Consider the following 21,386-nt stretch of genomic DNA (forward strand, 5'->3'; position numbering starts at 1 on the left):
CATTTTATGTTTGAGCTTACACTCTACAGGGAATCACTTGAGAAGCAAAGGCTGATGGTTTTTCGGTATATGTGAAACTCAAACCTTGAACCCTGAGGGAACATTACCCTTTTTCATAGATAAACACCTTTAATGCTTAGATGAAGTATACCTTATTTAAAAATCTTCAGCCTTTACAGAATTTGGATATCATCAGCTTTGGATCTCTCATTGTAGTACAGTATATGCTGCGGGGAGACTCATATATCCTGTAGTCATAGTACATATGGTACTGCTGCTTAAGCATTAAATATTTTATTTCTCTACTGTGCTCTATAAAAGATGTACTGGGCACCACACGTTCCCTAAAACAACATCTTTTTTATTAGTTTTAAAATATATGTGACCTTTTAATTCTCATAACCATCTTAGAAACTTGGAGTATTAACTTTGCATTAAAATAATGCGGGTGGTAGAACACCAAGGAACAAAGGCTTTGCAGGTGAGCAAGATATACGTTTCTTGGTCTATGGGTGAGCAATGCTACATTATGAAAACTACAAAGCATACCATAATATAATAAGGAAGCCATAGCGAATGTCTAGTTGCAGTAAAAGGGAATAAGGATGGAATTAGGGCAGATTTATGGAGAGGATAGTTGATGATCTATCCAAGGGCTAAAGCCTGCATCAGCATTTATTAATATTCCCAAAAAAGATGAGACTCACTCCTAATGAGTTCCAAAGAAACTGTACCTATGTCCCTTGTCTTATCGTTTAGCAATTATCACAGCTCATTCTTCTGAAGCTCTTCATCTTCAGACAGTCTCCATCTAATTCTGATCCCTTATATCCTTTAACTCACCTACCCTGCTGATCAATAATGCGCTTGCTATATTTTAGCCTTCCATTAAAGTTACAATGTATTACTCCAAAATACCGTAGTAACACTACTACGTCAAACAAACTCACTAAACATATATAGCTATCTATATAAAGATATAAAATAGTGTATATATATATATATATTTTATTTTTTTATTATTTTTTTTTTACAGGTACTGTAACCCTCTCATTATTTCACTATTATATTTTTAGCTTTATTTTTTCATTTTTGCATAAGTCGACCTTCTATTCTTTACATATCAGCTCAAGCCCAATTATCATATTCAGCTTCTCCTTCTCTTTTCCTCTCAACACTCTTTTTTTTTTCATAGCATGATATGGATTTGTGGGAAAAAAAAGAATAGGCAAAGGAAGAAAAAAGGATTACATAAAATCCGTTTACATCAGAGCAAGCCGGTGGCCTAGATTTATCAAAAGGTGTAATTTTATCTAACATTAGATAATATCACTCCATGTTATTTTATTCTATGGGGATGATTCATCAAACAAAGATTTGTTTTAGACACTTTGATGAATCAGTCCCTTAGAATAACATAGCACAAAGTGATATTAGTTCACAGAAGCTAAAATTACTCTGATTAATCTGGGCCATATTGTGTTTGTAGTTTAAACGGCAGGAATAGCGAGCGGCAGCAAAGAGACGATAGGGTCAGGTGGAAAGAAAATCAGAGGACAGAGATGAGTTTAAGAAAGGAAAGGGTCTGCAGAGAGATAGAAAAATGACAGCTCAAATGTCAAAGAACAGGACTTCTATAAAAGGACAATGTGATATGAGGCAATTAGCAGAATGCTTGGTATCCATCAAAGACTAATAAGTCTGAAAGATCATAGGTTATATGGCAGCATACAAGGAAAATGGACAATCAGAATGAGGGGTGGCTGCTTTAATACCTGTCATGTTTCCAGATCTGTTCCATGGTACAGAAGGGCCTGTACAAACTGTAGCCCAGAAGAAAAGACTTTTCATGGCTTAGTGCTTTAAGCTGTAGCATAGATAGGCATTTCTGTGCCAGGAGCAAGTCTCTGGAAACATGGCCTTATACTCTGTTAATTTAATTTGGTGGCCTCTGTTTGGCCTTTGTACTTCCTCACATGCTTTTGCTCGGAGCCAAATAAAGTGGCATGGTACTTTAACCCGATTGCTATCAGAAATGCTTTATTATCAGTGCATTGAAAAGCCAACTGGCAATGATACATTTAATTATCGGGGCATATCAGTGGGAATAGAAAGGTATCATTATTATTTGTATATAAACAATGTGTTGAAATAGTTTATTGGATCATCTCGAAGATTTCTTTTCTTGCATTTTAGCTTCGTAAATGTTCCTTTTTTTCCCCCACCATAAACAGAAACTAAATTGAATTAGACTCCCGTAGGCAGTATGGAGAATTGCTGAAAATAGATTCTCTGAGAAACTTTCGAATCCAACAGGAAGAAACTGGGAGCAGCTAATTCTTAATAAGGTGTTTGTTTATTTTCTTCCTTTCCTGGCTCCTCTGACCTACTTTCCATTTGGTGTGAAGACTGAACACATACAGAATATGTTATAGAAGATGGGTTTAGGAATTAGGAAGGGGGTGTCTTACAGTTTATAAGCAGTTCTGGGGACCACTAAACATGTATTTTTTATTTTCTATATATATGGATATTTATTTTATATAAAGATGAAAGTTAATTGGCTTTTTATGTGTTCTGACATGGTACTGTATGTCTGAATGCAACAAAATGTCCCACAGGTCATCCTCAGGTCAACAACTACTCTTTGTACAGAAATCATTGGGCCCCAAGGTGAAATAGTCCTGTGTGTTCCTATCTGCAGTGTTATTTCATGTTACCTTGTAATCAGTGGCAACATTAGGGGGCAGATTTACAAAGCTCGAGTGAAGGATTCGAATTAAAAAAACTTCGAATTTCGAAGTGTTTTTTGGGCTACTTCGACCATCGAATGGGCTACTTCGACCTTCGACTACTACTTCGACTTCGAATCGAACGATTCGAACTAAAAATCGTTCGACTATTCAACCATTCGATAGTCGAAGTACTGTCTCTTTAAGAAAAACTTCGTACAATTAGGGGCAGATTCACTAACTTCGAATGAAGGATTCGAATGAAAAAAATTTGAATTTCGAAGTATTTTTTGGGTACTTCGACCATTGAATTGGTTAAATTCGTTCGAATTCGAACTAAATCGAACGATTCGAAGTAAAAATCGTTCGACTATTCGACCATTCGATAGTCGAAGTACTTTCCCTTTAAAAAAAACTTCGACCCCCTACTTCGGCAGATAAAACCTACCGAAGTCAATGTTAGCCTATGGGGAAGGTCCCCATAGGCTTGCTAACCTTTTTTTGATCAAAGGATTTTCCTTCGATCGTTGGATTAAAATCGTTCGAATCGTTCGATTCGAAGGATTTAATCGTTCGATCGAACGAAAAATCCTTCGATCGATCGATTGCAGGATTAGCGCTAAATCCTTCGACTTCGATATTCGAAGTCGAAGGATTTCAATTCGAGGGTCGAATTTCGAAGTATTTTTAACTTCGAAATTCGACCCTTAGTGAATCTGCCCCCAAATCAGAGGCTTGCCTGTGATTTTTTGATCGAAGGATATTCCTTCGATCGTTGTATTAAAATCCTTCGATCGTTCGATCGCAGGATTTGCGCTAAATCGTTCGACTTCGATATTCGAAGTCGATTGATTTTAGTTCCTGGTCGAATATCGAGGGTTAATTAACCCTCGATATTCGACCCTTCTTAAATCTGCCCACAGATGTTACTTGGCCCCATAGCAAACTGGTAAGTTAACTAAGATATATTAAACTCATCAATTATGGCCTCACTAGGCCCTCTACATTCCTGGGCCCCTCTGCAACCAAAGGGTCTGCTTCCTCCGTAGTTATGCCCCTGCCACATATTACTCATTTGGATACAGCAACACTTTTCTTTGTAATTTGAGAGGAGGTTGATATAACCAGTCAAATTCCAGCATTCCATAGGTCACAGCCAATGCAAAAAACATGTACCTAGGAGTTTTCAATGGTGCTGGGCTCTAATCTGCCATTGGCTAACCCCAAAACAGGCTTGGCCATCTAAACAATAGCAGTGAACCACTCCATAATATCAGTGAACTAGTCTTCAGTCTTCCATCCATTTACTGACTGGCCATTTGACCAATTGCTTTGCACCATTCTATTGTATCTAGAACTATTCATTGCATTGTGGCAAAGGACAAAACATGTCCCTAGGGGTTTTCAAAAGCGCTAAGCTTCAGTCTGCTATCCATTTCCCCCATAATCACAGGTTTGTCCAGCTGACCAATGAGATTGCACCATTTCATAGCATCAGAGAACTATTCATCAAAGCATTGCTGCAAACCTTGTAAAATATAAAAACACATGCATACCTGGACCATCTGAGCTGAACAATTGTTTTATGTTGCCATGAGCAATCCTCTCCTTTCTTAGAATATTAAAAACATGTGAAGTATGGCCAGTGTTGCTTTATATAACAAACTATTTTAAATATCCAAGGAAGGCCTACATATCACCCAAAGAACTAATGCAAGTTTTTGTTGGGATTCCAGTTCTCCCATTCCAGTTTTACTATAGCATAAATCCATCCCATAATAATATATGGATATACATAATTGTTTTCCTATTTGGTACTTGCTGAGGATACTAGTAATTGTCATTAAAAAAGGGAGAGAAACTAAAACTGTAAATTCTGTAAGAGTTGCTAAAATGTTTAGTAGGTGTTGATTAAGCTAATTTGTATTGTTTAACTACAATAGCGTTCTGGAATGAACAGATATAGGGTAGACATTCACTGACCCTTTCCAGTAGTCACTTTTACCATTATTCAGTTAGAGCGAAATAATTGTATCAAGCCAATTGAGCCCTTATAGTTCTGAACAATGCAGTAGTTGTAATTTTGTACTCTGATGTGCTTGAATTACTTACTGCACCTTTCTGCAATCCATCTTCACTTGCCTGACTGCTATGCAGATAATAGGGTTACTGACCCCTACCAACCAGAAAGAGGTTTGAATGCCTTGCTGGATTTCTTTTGTTTATTTTGCTATTTAATTTCATCTCCTTCTGTTCTAAAACAATCATGCAGTGAAGAAGATTGTAATATAAACATCTCTCCTTCTGCTAGGGAGGCAGGCGCAAGATATCCCCTGGAATTCAACTTTCTGCAAGGCATTTTTTGTTATTTAAACTGTAGAGAGTTGTCTAATAATTTTACTGAAAAGTGTGGTAGACTGGACAAGCCATCCCATAAGGACATAGGGGTATATTTATCAAAGAGTGAAGTCCGCTAGAGTGAAATACCGCCTCTCTCCATTCATTTCTATGGGATTTTTAAAAGAGTATTTATCAATGGGCAAAAGTGAAAATTCATTATTTGATAAATACGCCTTCCCATAGAAATGAACGGAGAGTGGCGGAATTTTACTCTTGAGGACTGTGGCAATCTCTAACTTCACTCTTTCATAAATATACTCCATAAATGGAAAAGTAGAACAATTGGACAAAATAAAAGGAAGAGAATTCGAAGCTAGAAAAATAAAGTTTTATTGCTAAAAGGGACATGTGACAAATCTAATTTTGCCACTGAGTGTAACCACCAGGGGCAATTCTGCCCCCAGGCTGATCTGAGGCTGCTTTCCTCATCCCAAACCCCATGTACTTACTTTTTTTGCTCTCCCACTCCTACTGTGAAGAGAAGACACATCACTTGTGCAGAAAGTGCAAATGCTTTCAACAATAAAATAAAGGTATTACTTAATTCCTATCCCAAACAATAAGGATATGAATAAGGATATACTGTAGTATAAGTAACACATATATACCCTGAACCAGCTTTTCCCACTCCTGTTCTCCAGCATCAACCCATAAACTGAGACAACACTTCCCTATTGAGTCACTTATGACTGAGTAATAAGCAACTCATTTTATTTTGAATATATTTTATTTTGTAAACAAGTTCATACAATTATTCAAGTGCCAAAGAAAATGTCATTAAACATGTTTGTGTCTATAAAAATGTTCATTCATCCAGGTCATGATATACAGCGGGCCGATTCACTAAATTCGAGTGAAGGATTCTAAGTAAAAAAAACTTCGAATTTCGAAGGTTTTTTTGGGCTACTTCGACCATCGAATGGGCTACTTCGACTTCGAATCAAAGGATTCGTAGTAAAAATCGGTCGACTATTCGACCATTCGATAGTCGAAATACTGTCTCTTTAAAAAAAACTTCGACCCCCTAGTTCGGCAGATAAAAGCTACCGAAGTCAATGTTAGCCTATGGGGAAGGTCCCCATAGGCTTGCCTAACTTTTTTCGATCAAAGGATATTCCTTCGATCGTTGGATTAAAATCCTTCGAATCGTTCGTTTCGAAGGATTTTATCATTCGATCGAAGGAATTATCCTTCGATCGTTCGATATTCGAAGTCGAAGGATTTCAATTCCTAGTCGAATATCGAGGGTTAATTAACCCTCGATATTCGACCCATAGTGAATCAGCCCCAGCATGTAGTAGAATTAAGTCTAAAGCAACTGAGTTTTCTTGAAAATGTTTCACCACTCATCCTATTGGCTTCTTCATTTGTAAGAAGTAGCTTGGATGAGTGGGGAAATGTTTTTTTTCTTTTTAAAAAAATACTGTAAATAATTAAAGCTTAGAATAACTGAAGCACAAGAAATACCCCTTTCCCCAATAGATCCCACTGGGCCAAAATAGTACATTTCAATGTTTAGTAAGAATATTTTGCTCAATTATTATTTAATTGCTTGTTTTAAAGGTTGGCTAGTACACATGGCACAAGGTTGGATTTATCTGTATTTTATACCTATTTGTGCTTGTTTGTGAAATGTATAATGTTCTTGGCGAGATGATGATCTGTTAAAACTCTTATGTATCCTTATTAAAATAGTAATATTGCCCTAATTTTTTTGTTCTGTGGGATATCAGTAAGTTAAAAGACCTTAAGGGAGAATCAGCTAGAACTGCAAATGCCTTAAGAGCTAACTATGAAGCTGATATTTGCTCTTGATTATGAAACAAGTTTATAGCCAACGGCAGCAAACAATGCAGAGTCTACCTAGAAATAGCTCCCTCAACATAGCTAGTATTACTGGAAAAAACTAAACTTCATCTAATCAGATGACATTTTCTGTGTATGTGTGGAAGGCCTAGAGGTAATGTGTAGAGTATGTGTTAATGTGACTGATAATTATCCGATGTACTAAATAATTTTCATACAAGAAGGCTGATCCAATTTTTACACTGGATTTCCTTTAAAAAAATTATTTGATTGAGTTCAAAGAGATTACATGATTCTGAAGCCATTCCAATGCATTGGGGTACAGATTTATGAAAATGTGAGATTAGAGTTTACCATAGAAAAATTCACCCACTTTCTATTTATTCCTATGGGATTTCTAGAGCTCTAATTTCACATTTTGCTAAATTTACTGTATATATATATATATATATATATATATATATATATATATATATATATATATATATATATATATATATATACACTTTCAGTAATTTGGTTGCTAGGGTCCAAAGAATCCAAAGAATCCAACCATGCATTCATTTTAATAAGAGACTGGAATATGAATAGGAGAGGCATGAATAGAAAGATGATTACAGAGCATTTGTTTTTAGATGGGGTCCCATTTGAAAGCTGAGAGTCAGAAGAAAATAGCAAATAATTAAAAAATATATAAATAATAAATAATGAAGACCAATTGAAAATTGGCTTAGAATTGGTTGTTCTATAACGTATTGTACTAAATGTTAATATAACTTTGAAAAAGGAAAAAAAAATTTAATTCTGCAAAATCCACATTTTCGTCACACGTTCAGACCTTTATCAAGCTAAAGGTCAGATAAAGGTCTGAATATGTGAACGTAAAATTGATTTTGCACAATAAAAGATTTTTTTCATTTTTTAATCAAGTCCTGTGAGTCATTGATGTGGATGTGCTTGCTGACTACCACCTACCACCCATTACCTAGGCAGTGTATTTTATTGCATGTTCCCTCCATTACTGTGGTATATGTATACATACAGTCACATAATAATTTTATGCATATAAAAAAACATTTTCCATATGTCCAAGTGATTGCTAATCAATTAATCATAGTGGAAGCTCCAAGTTTCCAGGAAACAGAAAGTTAAAACATCCGGAATCCAGGACACTCCACAATTGATTTAAGTGTCAATATATTGTTGTAAGGGCTGCAGAGCCAGCATTGTATATGTAAAGTATGTCAGCAATCACCCGCCTTGAAGGAGCCAGGTGCAGACGACCTCTCCTCTCTGTTGAGTAGTTATAACACTGCTTCTTTCAGGGCTCTCTCTGTTCAAGTGGGTTTATTTCTTAGGCAGCAAAACAATAATAGCCCTAAGCAAATTGCTGTAAATGAAATTCACCTTGTGTGCAATTACATACGGTACATAGTTATACCTAATATGTGTCTTGAACAGTGTATGCTATATATAGTGTTTTAATCATAAGCATGTCTGTGCAACTGTGCATTCTGTATTTATATAGATCATATATTTGAATAAATGATATACAGAAAAATCTGAATACTGTAATTAATATATGGTGCCAGAGTCAAAGATCCACTCTGAAACAGGTGCCTTCATGCATGTATTTAGTGTTGTAGTTCAGCATTTCAATATCATTCATGTGTTCCAATCACTCTTTATCTCTTTGCTACAATATTGTGAAGGACTATAACTGATAAGATAAGTAAACAAAAGGATTAGCATTACCTTATTAAGATACCTAAAGCATAAGAATATATAAAGCTATTTTTTGAGTTGTCTCTGGTGTAAACATTACAGCACCAGAGTCATTGTTCTTATGCGCCTTAATTTAATTTAAAAATTCATTGTAGCTGGAAATTTTACAGTATGCAATGGGATTGTGAAGGCCCACACTAAACACAAAATAAGCAAGAGAATCCAGTTATGGGTCCTGGCCCATAGGTTAAGGATTATTGGTTTAAGCAAGAACCACTACTGAGGAGAAAATCATCAGGCCTGTGCTGTTTTCTATTGTAACTTTTATTTGGAAATCAAAGAGACATTCCATCTTGATCTTTTAAATTTGATCATAGCAATGATACAGTGAGTAGATGTTGAGCAATTCAAAAGCCCCACACAAAAGATGGAGCCTTTTTGAGAGGGTGAATACATAATAGTGTTTTGCATGCCAGCAAAGCGGAAAATTGGGATCAGAAAAGTAAATCATTGCATAAATTAAAATAATGCTATACAATAGATACATGAACATTGCCTACTAAAGCCTATATTCTACAACATAATCCACTGCTTGAATACAATGTAAAAAAACACTTTCAGTTGTTACACTGGAAACTCCTTAGAAGAGGCCTAATGTGCTGTAAGTGGAAACCATGGATAAAAGCATGCCTTTTCTTTGTCTCCATTAGGTGCAAGTGTAACCTTCATGCTAATAGCTGTACATATACCAACAACCGGCTGGCCTGCGACTGTGAGCACAACACTACTGGCCAAGACTGCGACAAGTGTAAGAAAAATTACCAGGGGCAAGCATGGAGTCCTGGTTCCTATCTTACCATCCCCAAAGGAACTGCAAATATCTGTGAGTATTCACCATGGAAGTTGTGGAAAGAATATAGTTCATGCCATGTTTTCCCTGTACCTCTAACAACACTCAGCTCCTATTGATTAACATATAATCCAGAAACAAAGGGACCAATTTATCAACTATCATTAACTCTCTACTAGCAGAAGTGATGTGTACAGTTCATTAAAGACCTAACAATGATTTAAGATATAACAATTTATTTTCCGTCCACAAAAATAGTGGTCTGAATCATTTCTCCCCACATGCAATGCACATTGGGGAATCAGGATTATGAGAGATTGATCATTAATAAACCAACCATACCAAATTTACACAGATTCACAGTATTTGGCAAGTGAAGGGTTAACTATAACACAATGACAATATTTTATAAAAGTTTCAGTAAGAAATCAGTAAAGTGTGAATTCAACGTGTATCCATACTGGCAGTAGTACCATCGTGGGGCATATGTTGAAGAATATGGAATATGACATGTCCATCCTAGAGGCCTCGGGGCTGCTGTAAAGCATTTTACTAAGTGGAACTGTAATTTGGTCACATTGGTTTTGTTATTCAGGACAAAACCACACACTAAGGAAAAATAAGAAATGTGATGATGAGCATATAAAAAGAGATAGATAGATAGATAGATAGATAGATAGATAGATAGATAGATAGATAGATAGATAGATAGATAGATAGATAGATAGATAATAGATAGATAGATAGATAGATAGATAGATAGATAGATAGATAGATAGATAGATAGATAATAGATAGATAGATAGATAGATAGATAGATGATAGATAGATAGATAGATAGATAGATAGATAGATAGATAGATAGATAGATAGATGATAGATAGATAGATAGATAGATAGATAGATAAGATAGATAGATAGATAGATAGATAGATAGATAGATAGATAGATAGATAGATAGATAGATAGATAGATAGATAGATAGATAGATAATAGATAGATAGATAGATAATAGATAGATAGATAGATAGATAGATAGATAGATAGATAGATAGATGATAGATAGATAGATACTGTACATAGATAGATGATAGATTAGATTGATACAATAGATACGATAGATAGATAGATAGATAGATAGATAGATAGATAGATAGATGATAGATAGATAGATAGATAGATAGATAGATAGATAGATAGATAGATAGATAGATAGATTGATAGATAGACAGACAGATATGATAGATGGATAGATAGATAGATAGATAGATAGATAGATAGATAGATAGATAGATAGATAGATAGATAGATAGATAGATAGATAGATAGATAGATAGATAGATAGATAGATAGATAGATAGATAGACAGACAGATATGATAGATAGATATATAGATATATAGATAGATAGATAGATAGATAGATAGATAGATAGATAGATAGATGATAGATAGATAGATAGATAGATAGATAGATAGATAGATAGATATGATGATAATAGATAGATAGATAGATAGATAGATAGATAGATAGATAGATAGATAGATAGATGGATGGATAGATAGATAGATAGATAGATAGATAGATAGATAGATAGATGGATGGATAGATAGATAGCTAGATAGATATGATAGATAGATTGATATGATAGATATGATAGATAGATAGATAGATAGATTAGATTGATACGATAGATACTGTAGATAGAAAGATAGATAGATAATATACATTAACTTGAGAGAATTAATCTGGCTATAGGTGCATCTGTATATCTATGAACCAATGGGAACTGCAAAACTGAATTCCAGTTAGATATAAGCAGCCCCAGGCTTTCCATCAGCCATGCACCTGTTTCTATCCCTTCTACACAGCTGTAAGTGATTTAGTTGAACCCAGTCCTGCCATAAGGGTTAACACAGTGTGATTTTTTTTTTGGAGCGAAATCTCAGAAATCAATGAGGTGTGTGATCAATGAGTGGTTTAATGTCTTCTACTATCATTCTGCTCGATTAATTTTTTAACATAGAGCCTAATCCTAGGGCAACTGACAGGGGGATGAGAAAAACTGATGGTTATGTGAAGTTAATTTAATAGAAATAGGAAATAAGTGTAGCAGCTGAACCAACCTGCTCATAACCCATTACCCATAAGAAATATTTCTAACATTCTTGCCTAGAAAAATGTATACGCAGTTTAAAGGGGATGTAAACCACAAAACAAATTTGACTAATAGGAATAAAACGTGATTCTAATAAACATTCATTTAAAAAATGATATTGGTTTCAAATTGACTTGTTATGTTATTGCTATTCCAGCCTACAATTAATTTCCCACAATGCTTTGGATGATTTTTCACAGGTCTGTTAGTCTCCTGGCTTCTCCTCAATAGTTAAAACCAGTGGTGAAGAGGAAAAAAGTAGAGGACAGATGCTGCTTTTAAATAGCAATTAAATTGACATAACATTTATTTATTAGGCAAACTAGTATTTTTGGGATTAACAACCCCTTTAAGGATATATATTCTTATTGTAAAAGAACATGTTTCAAATATACATTGTTTTGATTCAATTTTAATGTTGGCTCCCTGGATCTGTCCTTCAAATCTTGCTAACTAATATGTTTATGTTTATGTGGGCCCTTTTACCCTGCAATGGCCAGCATCATGGAATCATAGGATTCCTCCCCAAAACTTCAATTCTGGATAAAACATACCAAGGTCCTCTTCACAGTCATGGGGATAGCATAAAGCATAAAACAGTTTCAGTTGCACTAATGATTACCATAATCCTTAATATATAGTTAAAAATACTTTCCTGTCCTTCATATCCTAAAGGCATTTTTATAATTCGAATTTGTGTCATTTTAGCATTTTTCTACTTTGCATAAGGTCACATTTTAAAAAACACAAATGTTACCTTATTTATTTAAAAAAATCCAAATTTTAAAACGAAATCGAATAAAATTGTGAAAAAAACTCGGATACCTTGAATTTGTGAGTTTACAAGCTCAAAGAAAGTTGAAAAACTAAAAGAAACTCGAATTAAAGAAACTGTTTCCTTTGACATCTGTATGATCTCACATTTTTGTATTTGATTTGAGTTTTTAATACTTGGTTTGTTGTAAAACCCCAAATTAGAACATTAGAATGTTGATAAATCAGCCCTCTAATGTTGCACTGTGCATTTTGCGTCAAAAACACATCATGTCATTATCATTGGCTGAAGACTTTAGGTTGTCAGTACAGTGTACTATATAATCAGTAACAGCATAGAGTACCATTCTGCTTCACCAGGTATCTAACGTAAAGGTTTAAAGCATTTTGTACAGTAGAGTGAATGAATGAGGAATTGTACAGTAACAACCATTTTCTTTCTTCCAAATGCAGGTGTATCCAGCATCCCAAGCAGTAAGTACAATGAACAATCTTGATGTTTGTCATGTAGTGTCCAAATCCTCTCCAACCATCCATTAGGCTTTCACAGAAAGCACCCATAGAATAGTGAAATACTCTCTGTAATAATAAAACAGTACCTTGTGCTTGATCCAAACTAATATATTATTAATCCTTATTGGAGGCAAAACCAGTTTATTGGGGTTACATAATGCTGAAATTATTTGTAGCAGACTTAAGGTATGGAGAACCAAATTATGTAAAGATCCCTTATCTTTAAAACCGCAGGTTCCAAGCATTCTGGATAGGTGGATTTAAGAAAGACAGAGAGATTAGATGATACAAGAGATAGATAGATAGATAGATAGATAGATAGATAGATAGAGACATAGACAAACATGCTATTAAAGCAAGCTGATGGTCATATCACATATTATATCTGGTGGATGATTGGTACAGACTGTTCATGACTTCACTAGTTTTGACCAACCAGACCCATTATTAGAGCATGCTGCATATTATGAGATGATATTTAGGGGCCGATTCACTAACTTCGAGTGAAGGATTCGAAGGTAAAAAACTTCGAATTTCGAATGGGCTACTTCGACCTTCGACTACGACTTCGAATCAAAGGATTCGAAGTAAAAATCGTTCGACTACTCGACCATTCGATAGTCGAAGTACTGTCTCTTTAAAAAAAACTTCGACCCCCTAGTTCGGCACCTAAAAGCTACCGAAGTCAATGTTAGCCTATGGGGAAGGTCCCCATAGGCTTTCCTAAGTTTTTTCGCTCGAAGAATATTCCTTTGATCGTTGGATTTAAATCCTTCAAATCGTTCGATTTGAAGGATTTAATCGTTCGATCGAAGGAATGATCCTTCGATCGTACTATCTGCGCTAAATTTTTTTGACTTCGATATTCGAAGTCGAAGGATTTTAGTTCCTAGTCGAATATCGAGGGTTAATTAACCCTCGATATTCGACCCTTGATGAATCGGCCCCTCAAAGTAATTGTATCTGCATGAATAATTGTAAATGTGCTCTCTCTCTCTCTCTCTCTCTCTCTCTTTCTCTCTCTCTCTCTCTCTCTCTCTCTCTCTCTCTCTCTCTCTCTCTCTCTCTCTCTCTCTCTCTCTCTCTCTCTCTCTCTCTCTCTCTCTCTCTCTCTCTCTCTCTCTGCCTAAAGATCAGGGCTGTCCAACTGGAGACCTATGGCCTGTGGCTTTTCCAATTTTTTTTCTGACCCCCACACTTGGCAAGGGTTCCATAGATTTGTTTACATAGCATAATATTAATATTTAATATTTAAAATGTTATTTGATAACTGGTTTACAGTTGGACAACTCTAACTTACAATGTAAAAACATGGTACACCTGCTTGCAACCCTTGCATATTCACACCATATTGGATTCATTCTGAGAAGGCTTTACTAGATTTAGGAGCATATTCATCAAAGAGGGAAATTAGAGCTTATCTGCCAAAGTAAAGTAAAATTCTGCTGCTCTGTATTAATTCCTGTAGGATTTTTAGGAACATGTTTATCATAGCTTTAAAGTAAGAGTTCACCCTTTGATAAATACACCTTTAAAAACCATAGAGATTAATAGAGATTGCCAACATTTTGATCTGTGGAAGTGTGATGAGCTCAAATTTTACTCCTTGTTAAAAATGCCCTCTAGCAGCCTTTTTACTAACATTGGAGACCATTATCACTGGCAGTGTTGCCCATAACAACCAATCAGCAATTAGATTTGAATAATCGTCTACAAGTTAGAAGACAAAATGAATGATCTGATTGGATGCTATAAGCAACATCAATGGTGATACTTACCTTCAATGTTAGTTAGTACTCCTTTTAATTCCTCCATCCTGAAGCCCCTATAATTTCTAATAAGATGATTATAAACAATCAATTGCCTCTCTTATTATTGCAGCTGTACAGGACAAAAAGAAGAAGCAATCCATCACAACAGGTATCTTTATAAACCTTGTAATTGATCTTAAATGTGTTATGTTTTGGAAGCCAAAATTGAGTATGGTGCTTTATTAACAGTCTCATGCAGCCATTACACTTCAATAGGAACTTCAACTCTAACACTTTTAGTAGTATAAAAAGTACTATGTATGCACAGTATTATTCTTGTACAAAGTGACTTTTGCAGGTATTTGTATAAACACCACAATATTGCATGTCTGCTTTGCTTTGATTATCAATTCGAATCAATTTTGAAGAGAGTGACCATTTTTTTATTTCTGCTTATGTTATTCTTTATTATGTGAACTAACTGGTTTCTGTATATTTCTGCACTTACTTCTCAGAATTATGAAATGAATTGATCTAAATGGGATGAATGTTTATTGGGAAATGTTGGGCACTCTGTGCTTACAGTGGCAAATAACAATTCCTGATTTTTCCCTGATGCACGCAGCTCCTCCAAACTTTGATAGGATAAAGACGAATTCTTCATTCCTAGACGTTGCAAACAGAAAGCAAGGTAGGATGTCCAAGGTTGGGCTGAGGTAACATAGGGTCAATAATTCATGTTCTCATTCACTAGTAACATCATTACTCTGTAATGAAATCATTCAATCTGTAATGGTAACAAGGATTTTTGCAGAGGGGTTCAGGACTTCTTGTAGATTTCCAAAATGCTTCCTCCCATCAGTATTAGAAGAAATGCTGTGGGTGCTTTATGGAAATGGTGCAAAACACTAGAACTAGAGTCTTCAAAATCTTACGTGGCACATGACCACTGTACTTTTTCACCATTTTTGAACTTAAAAATATTTGGCAGATACAGATGGAACAAGCGTAAACCCATACTGAGTAATCTTTGAAACCATTTGTTAATTGTATTCCAGGTGTTAGATATACCTGGAATATAACTTGGAGAGTAAAGGTGGTCATACAAGATAAGATCCACTCATTCGGCGAGGTTGCCAAACAATCGGATCTTAACCCGATATGCCGACTAAAGGCAGATGGAAATCTGGAAATGGGTGCCGATGGGTAGTAGGACAGATCAACTATCCTATATACAAAAGAGGACTTATCCCCCTATCCCGTTGCACTGTGGAAAATTAGACACAATGTATTACAGTAAAAAGCAATATTTATTAATAACCATGCTAGTGAAACAAATTAAAACATATTTAGTAATCTAGTAATTTGTTTCACTAGCATGGTTATTAATAAATATTGCTTTTTACTGTAATACATTGTGTCTAATTTTCCACAGTGCAACGGGATAGGGGGATAAGTCCTCTTTTGTATATAGGATAATTGCTTTAAATGTGGCGGACACCCCTCCCCCCTTGCACTGATATATAATTGAAGGCTGGCGCAACTGTGGATGTCTGCTTCTTTTTAACCCGGCGTTCTAACAGATCAACTATATCAGGCCTATTTTTGGCCTGATATTGATCGGGGAAACCCATCGGAAGTCCCCACACATAGGCAGATAAGTTGCCGAATCGGTCTAAAGGACCAATATAAGCAGCTTTAATTTGCCTGTGTATGGCCACTTTAAGATTAAGATCTGTATCTTTAATTCAACAACTCTGCTTCCCTCCCTTCTTCCCTGAACTGTGATTATATATGCATGCAGGCTTGACCACTAACTACCCTTTATGCTCCCCTGCTTCCATGGACCGTTGGACACTGACAAAGGTTGAGATAGTCTCCAAGCTGCATAGTTTCAGAGAATTTTTTTAACAAACAGTGTAAATTAAACATGTTTGTTCACTTATGTGCATACTTGCTTTTTAGAATAAGCAAGCTCACGAGTCTGCAGTGGTACAGACTGTGGCAAAATAGTACAAGTACAAGTTGAAAAAAACTTAGGTGGTTGTAGCAGTGTCTACATGACTGACTATAATAATGGTAGTTAATAGGTAAGGTTTCCCAGGAGGCCCAAATTGCCATATGTCAAGCAGTATTGAAGACAAAATATGCTGGTCTCAAGTCTTTATTGATGTTGACAACTGATGGGTGAATTTATTCGCCAGGCGCAAATTCCTAGAATTTCCACATTTTGCTGCCAGTTTTTTTGACACCGGCAAAAATTCAGACACTGGCGAGAATTCAGATGCCCATTGACTTTAATGCGCGTCAAATTGGTGGTAGTCGGCATTGTCAAGTTTTGTGAATTTTTTGCCATTTTCCAAATTTCGCTGGAAATTCACCATTTTTCCAGCGAAACAGGACAAATTTGGCCATCACTAATGTTGACCTTCCTCCAAACCATGGCCAGGGAAGGTAAAGGTTTTCCAGGAGGCCCAAATTGCCATATGTCAAGCAGTATTGAAGATAAAATATGCTGGTCTCAAGTCTTTATAGATAGTTGACTAGTGATGGGTGAATTTATTCGCCAGGCGTGGATTCCATGAATTTCCACATTTTGCTGCCAGTTTTTTTGACACCGGCAAAAGTTCAGACACTGGCGACGATTCAGATGCCCATTGACTTTAATGCATGTCAAATTGTTGGAATTGTCAAGTTTCGTGAATTTTTTGCCGTTTTCCAAATTTCGCTGGAAATTCACATTCCGGGGAAAAGGGACAAATTCGCCCATCACTAATGTTGACCTTCCTCCAAACCATGGCCCGGGAAGGTAGTTGTGTAGATATTGCCAGCCAAGCAGTAGGGAGGGTTTGAATAATCACAATTTGACTAACAGAAATTTGGAGGAAGAAAGTGTAATTTTTTATGACTTCCCCTCCAGCAAGTTGATTAGTGAAAAAAACATTTTTCTACAACAATAACAATAGTATATTGTGCTCATTTTGTCTGGTATATTGGTAATTTTGGAACTAATTTGGTAAGAAGAAGAAGTTAAAACAGTTTGTTATTTTGGCATTTTAGAATTGCCAGCTGGATGTGTTATATCCGCTCATTATTTTGTGATATTCACTGTCTGCCTTGATACTTGTAGTGTATTAAGGTTCATTTTATACATTCACAAGTTCTCTGTGCTGGGCCTGGTGGCAATAAATAGGTAAAATCACAAAGTTAAAAGAAGCTCTCTCATTTGCATAACATATAGGTATGTTTTTCCTTTCACGCTTACAATCCCTGGGTGGTTTTAAATGATATATCATTGTCTATAAGAGGAACTTTTCCCATTAGCATGTCACTGTTAATAGAAATATGCCTAGAGGAGAATGTCCATGTTGATGAACTCACAGCAAGAAAGAGGTTGTTTTTTTTTCAAATAAGGATTGTACCTGATTAAGAGATGGAAGAGGGTAGAGCAGGCTATGAGCACTGGAGATATTCCCATTGGAAAGTACAAAATTATAAAACCCTCCAGACCTTTTATGATATTCAAGACTCTAAAGTCCAAGGGAATCCATTATCTACATACAATGCTTGTCCTCTTATCATCTGCTGCTTTGATTGGGTAATAGAAGGAGTTGTAGTGTTATTTCCAATTAGAGCTACAAGAGTGATCAACAAACTGGGCATTTTAATGCAGTAGAGGGCCATTATAGAACCAACCAAGCTTTAAAACCTGAAATTGAAACAAACCTTGGAAATCTGCAGATGCTGCAGTTACTATAAATTGAAGCACGCTGGCAACAATTACAGTTTACTGCAACCGTAGCGATACATATTTATTACTGCAGAATAAACTAAATTGCCGTTTATGGTTCTGTAGATATTTGAACCCAAAAGCAGGAGTTTTTGGATCCATACTAGATATTTTGTAAATGTTTTCCCCTCCAATAGGATAAGCTCATCTCTCACTGACTCATATAGGACCAGGGGCGATCCTGGCCCCTCCGCCGCCTGAGGCAGCAGCAGTTGCTACTGCCCCCCCTCCCCTGGAAATTCGCTCTTAAAGTACTAGGAGCGGCATTTTGGTTGTTTTATTAACAATGAAGCTGTAAGGCTTTGAGGAAACATTTTTTGCATTCTCTTTTGAAGTATGCCCCCCTGATTTATAACACACCAACATTTGCTGGTGATATTAAATGACAACAGTTTAAGGATATATAATTGCGGTAAAATCAGCAAGAGAAATTGCAACTTCATGGATAATGGAGAAAGTATCCAGTTTATGTAGCTGGTAGTATCATTATCAACTTCCAGAGGGATACTATTGGCCAGATGTTTCCAAACTGAGAAGGATGGTTCCTTGGGGTGGGGCAAAAGCAGATGAGAAGGTAACGAATGTGGAAGCAGAGCTGACCGGCACTCAAAACGGATCCACAGGACCAAAGGAATTCAGTTAAAAAAAATGTATTAGTAGAAAAGTTAAAAGTATATTAGCATCTTCATCTACCCTACGCGTTTCGCACCCCTCAAAGCACTTAGTCATGGGCTCTGTTTTGAGTGCCGGTCAGCTCTGCTTCCATATTCGTTGTTGTACCGCTCCCTAAAGCTAGGGGTCTGGGGCTGGTGCACCTGGATCACTTTCACTGTTCGGTGAGTCACTTTATATCTCATTCTGGAGCACCTTGTTCTCTTCCAATTATTTAAATTAGATTAGAAGGTACCAGTCCTAAGGGTAAAATCAATTGAGATTTGTAGTGTGTGTTTATTTACTGTCCTAGTCATTTTTGAAAGGCTATTTATAGTAAGAATTAGGTGAAAATTCTCTTCTTGACTACTTTTTATTTTCTAATTTCAGTTTCAGGCTTTATAGGTGTACATGCTTGAAGATGAAGATTTGTTTAATTTTAGTAATATTTTTAAATATGTTATAATGGTTGCTGTATATCATCCCCTGGCCTCTGGGTTCCCATTAGAAAATGAAGCTGAAAAGCTGTTGTAAAACTGAAAGTGATTTTGCACAGGAATTCTCTCAGAAGTATGTGTATGGTTTTTCCAAACACATTTGCCATGACCGTGTATACAGTATGTTGTCCATTGGCAAAGAAGTATTCTATAAAGAGGGTTGGTAAATAGACGGCAGATTAGCATTCTCATAAAATACAGTAGCAATCGTCCTTAGATTTACAGCTCAGGGGGGAAAAAATCTTTGGACCCTGGGAACTGAGATAAATCAGATCCTGACCTAGATTCATAGATTGCAAATAAATGCAATTATCTTGTTCATCTGCTTCAAATGATTGTGTCTGGGTCTCTGCACTATAACCGTAACAGAACAAAACGTGTCTGAATCACTGGCCTTAATTGCATGGATAAGCAGTGGCTGTGCAGCAAATGTGAGTTGAGGACTTGTGAGTCTTCCCAGGCAGTGATTTAAACAATTTGAGAAATGTGAGGGTAGAAGGAGGGGATGTAGGGAGGGAGCACAGCTGAGAGAAAGCCACCAACATTTTCTTTTATTATTCCTTGCGGCCCTGTCACTTGTTAGAATAGTGTTAATGATGTTCCTTACATGTGACACGGATCGTTAGTTTTATGACATCATCATTTTACTTTCTGCTGCAGGTTATTTAAGCAATAACAGCCCCACAAATTAATAGAATGAATCCCTTGTACATTATGACTGTATTAACTCCTGTTTATGTGCCGTGTTATGGTTCCAGGCACTGAATGGTTTTATCCATACACCTCTTACCTTTAATTGATCCAGTTGTTTTTTATTATATGGTTTCATAGGGCACCCGTTCTGCGCAACCACTCCCTAATGCTTCATGCCTCCCTATATAACTCCTATTCTTCATTTTAACAGCTTCCTACTTCCCTTACACTACTTTGCATAACCCACATCTATAACTAACTGCTCTTTCTATAAATAACTGCTCTATATTACTAGTCACTAAAACAATCTTGCTGTTTATTATAACTGGTTTCTGTGGTCTTGACTTGCTTATTTAACTATGTTTGTTTTCTGCATTTTTAACTGTTTCTTTTTTCATTATGTGGAGTGGGTGATTTTGTAAACCATATTCATATATCAAAGCATACTCTACAGGATGCAAATATTAATACTTGTTTTACTTACATGTGTAATGTGAAAGTTTAACACATGGAAACCCCTACAAATTTTAATAAATCAAGCCACTGCTCCTTTCAGGCAATTACATATTTATAATGGCTTCTGTTAGCAGTTATATTTAGTTCTGTAAAACAATTCCTTGTAATAACACCTTCCTGTATTTTCTTCTCCATTTAAGACTGTTTCAAACTCCTATGCCATGTCCATGCTTAGCTGGATAACTAGGATTGCATTCAGTATAGTGGTGTTCTTACAAGAGCATGAAAATAACAATACAGTAATTTCATCTCAAGTTATATTTAATTTGAACATAATTCCATTTCTGAATGTTCATTCTCCCAGTTTGATTTTCTAATCGCCTTACATTTTTCTTTTGCTTTTGTTATTTCTGTTTCTAATTTCCTTTTTTCTTCCTATCTGTCCAGTTTTCCCCAAATTAGCCCTCTCTACTGTGTCACCTGCTCAAGTTTCGAGCCACAAAAGAGGTAGGACTTTCCATTCATACAGTGGTCCTGGCCCAGTCTGTGTCATTGCAGTACAGATTCAGCAGATTTTATTCCACCTCTTGT

At 36.0% G+C, this 21,386-nt stretch overlaps 1 protein-coding gene across 5 annotated transcripts in view; it reads left to right on the top strand.

The window, feature by feature from the left end:
- The window catches only part of LOC108714430 (netrin-G1), a 152,970-nt gene that overhangs the window by 98,094 nt on the left and 33,490 nt on the right, over positions 1-21,386 (top strand). For 2 of the 5 annotated variants that reach the window (XM_041590580.1, XM_018258648.2), the window contains exons 4-8: positions 9,374-9,546; positions 12,898-12,918; positions 14,839-14,877; positions 15,334-15,399; positions 21,243-21,302. In XM_041590580.1, coding sequence (XP_041446514.1) covers positions 9,374-9,546; positions 12,898-12,918; positions 14,839-14,877; positions 15,334-15,399; positions 21,243-21,302 — 359 coding nt within the window. The remainder of the gene's footprint in view (positions 1-9,373; positions 9,547-12,897; positions 12,919-14,838; positions 14,878-15,333; positions 15,400-21,242; positions 21,303-21,386) is intronic. The other 3 variants (XM_041590581.1, XM_041590582.1, XM_041590583.1) reach the window with 2 other exon arrangements.

This window comes from Xenopus laevis, chromosome 4L (assembly GCF_017654675.1).
Source record: "Xenopus laevis strain J_2021 chromosome 4L, Xenopus_laevis_v10.1, whole genome shotgun sequence".
NCBI classification, from domain to species: Eukaryota; Metazoa; Chordata; class Amphibia; order Anura; family Pipidae; genus Xenopus; species Xenopus laevis.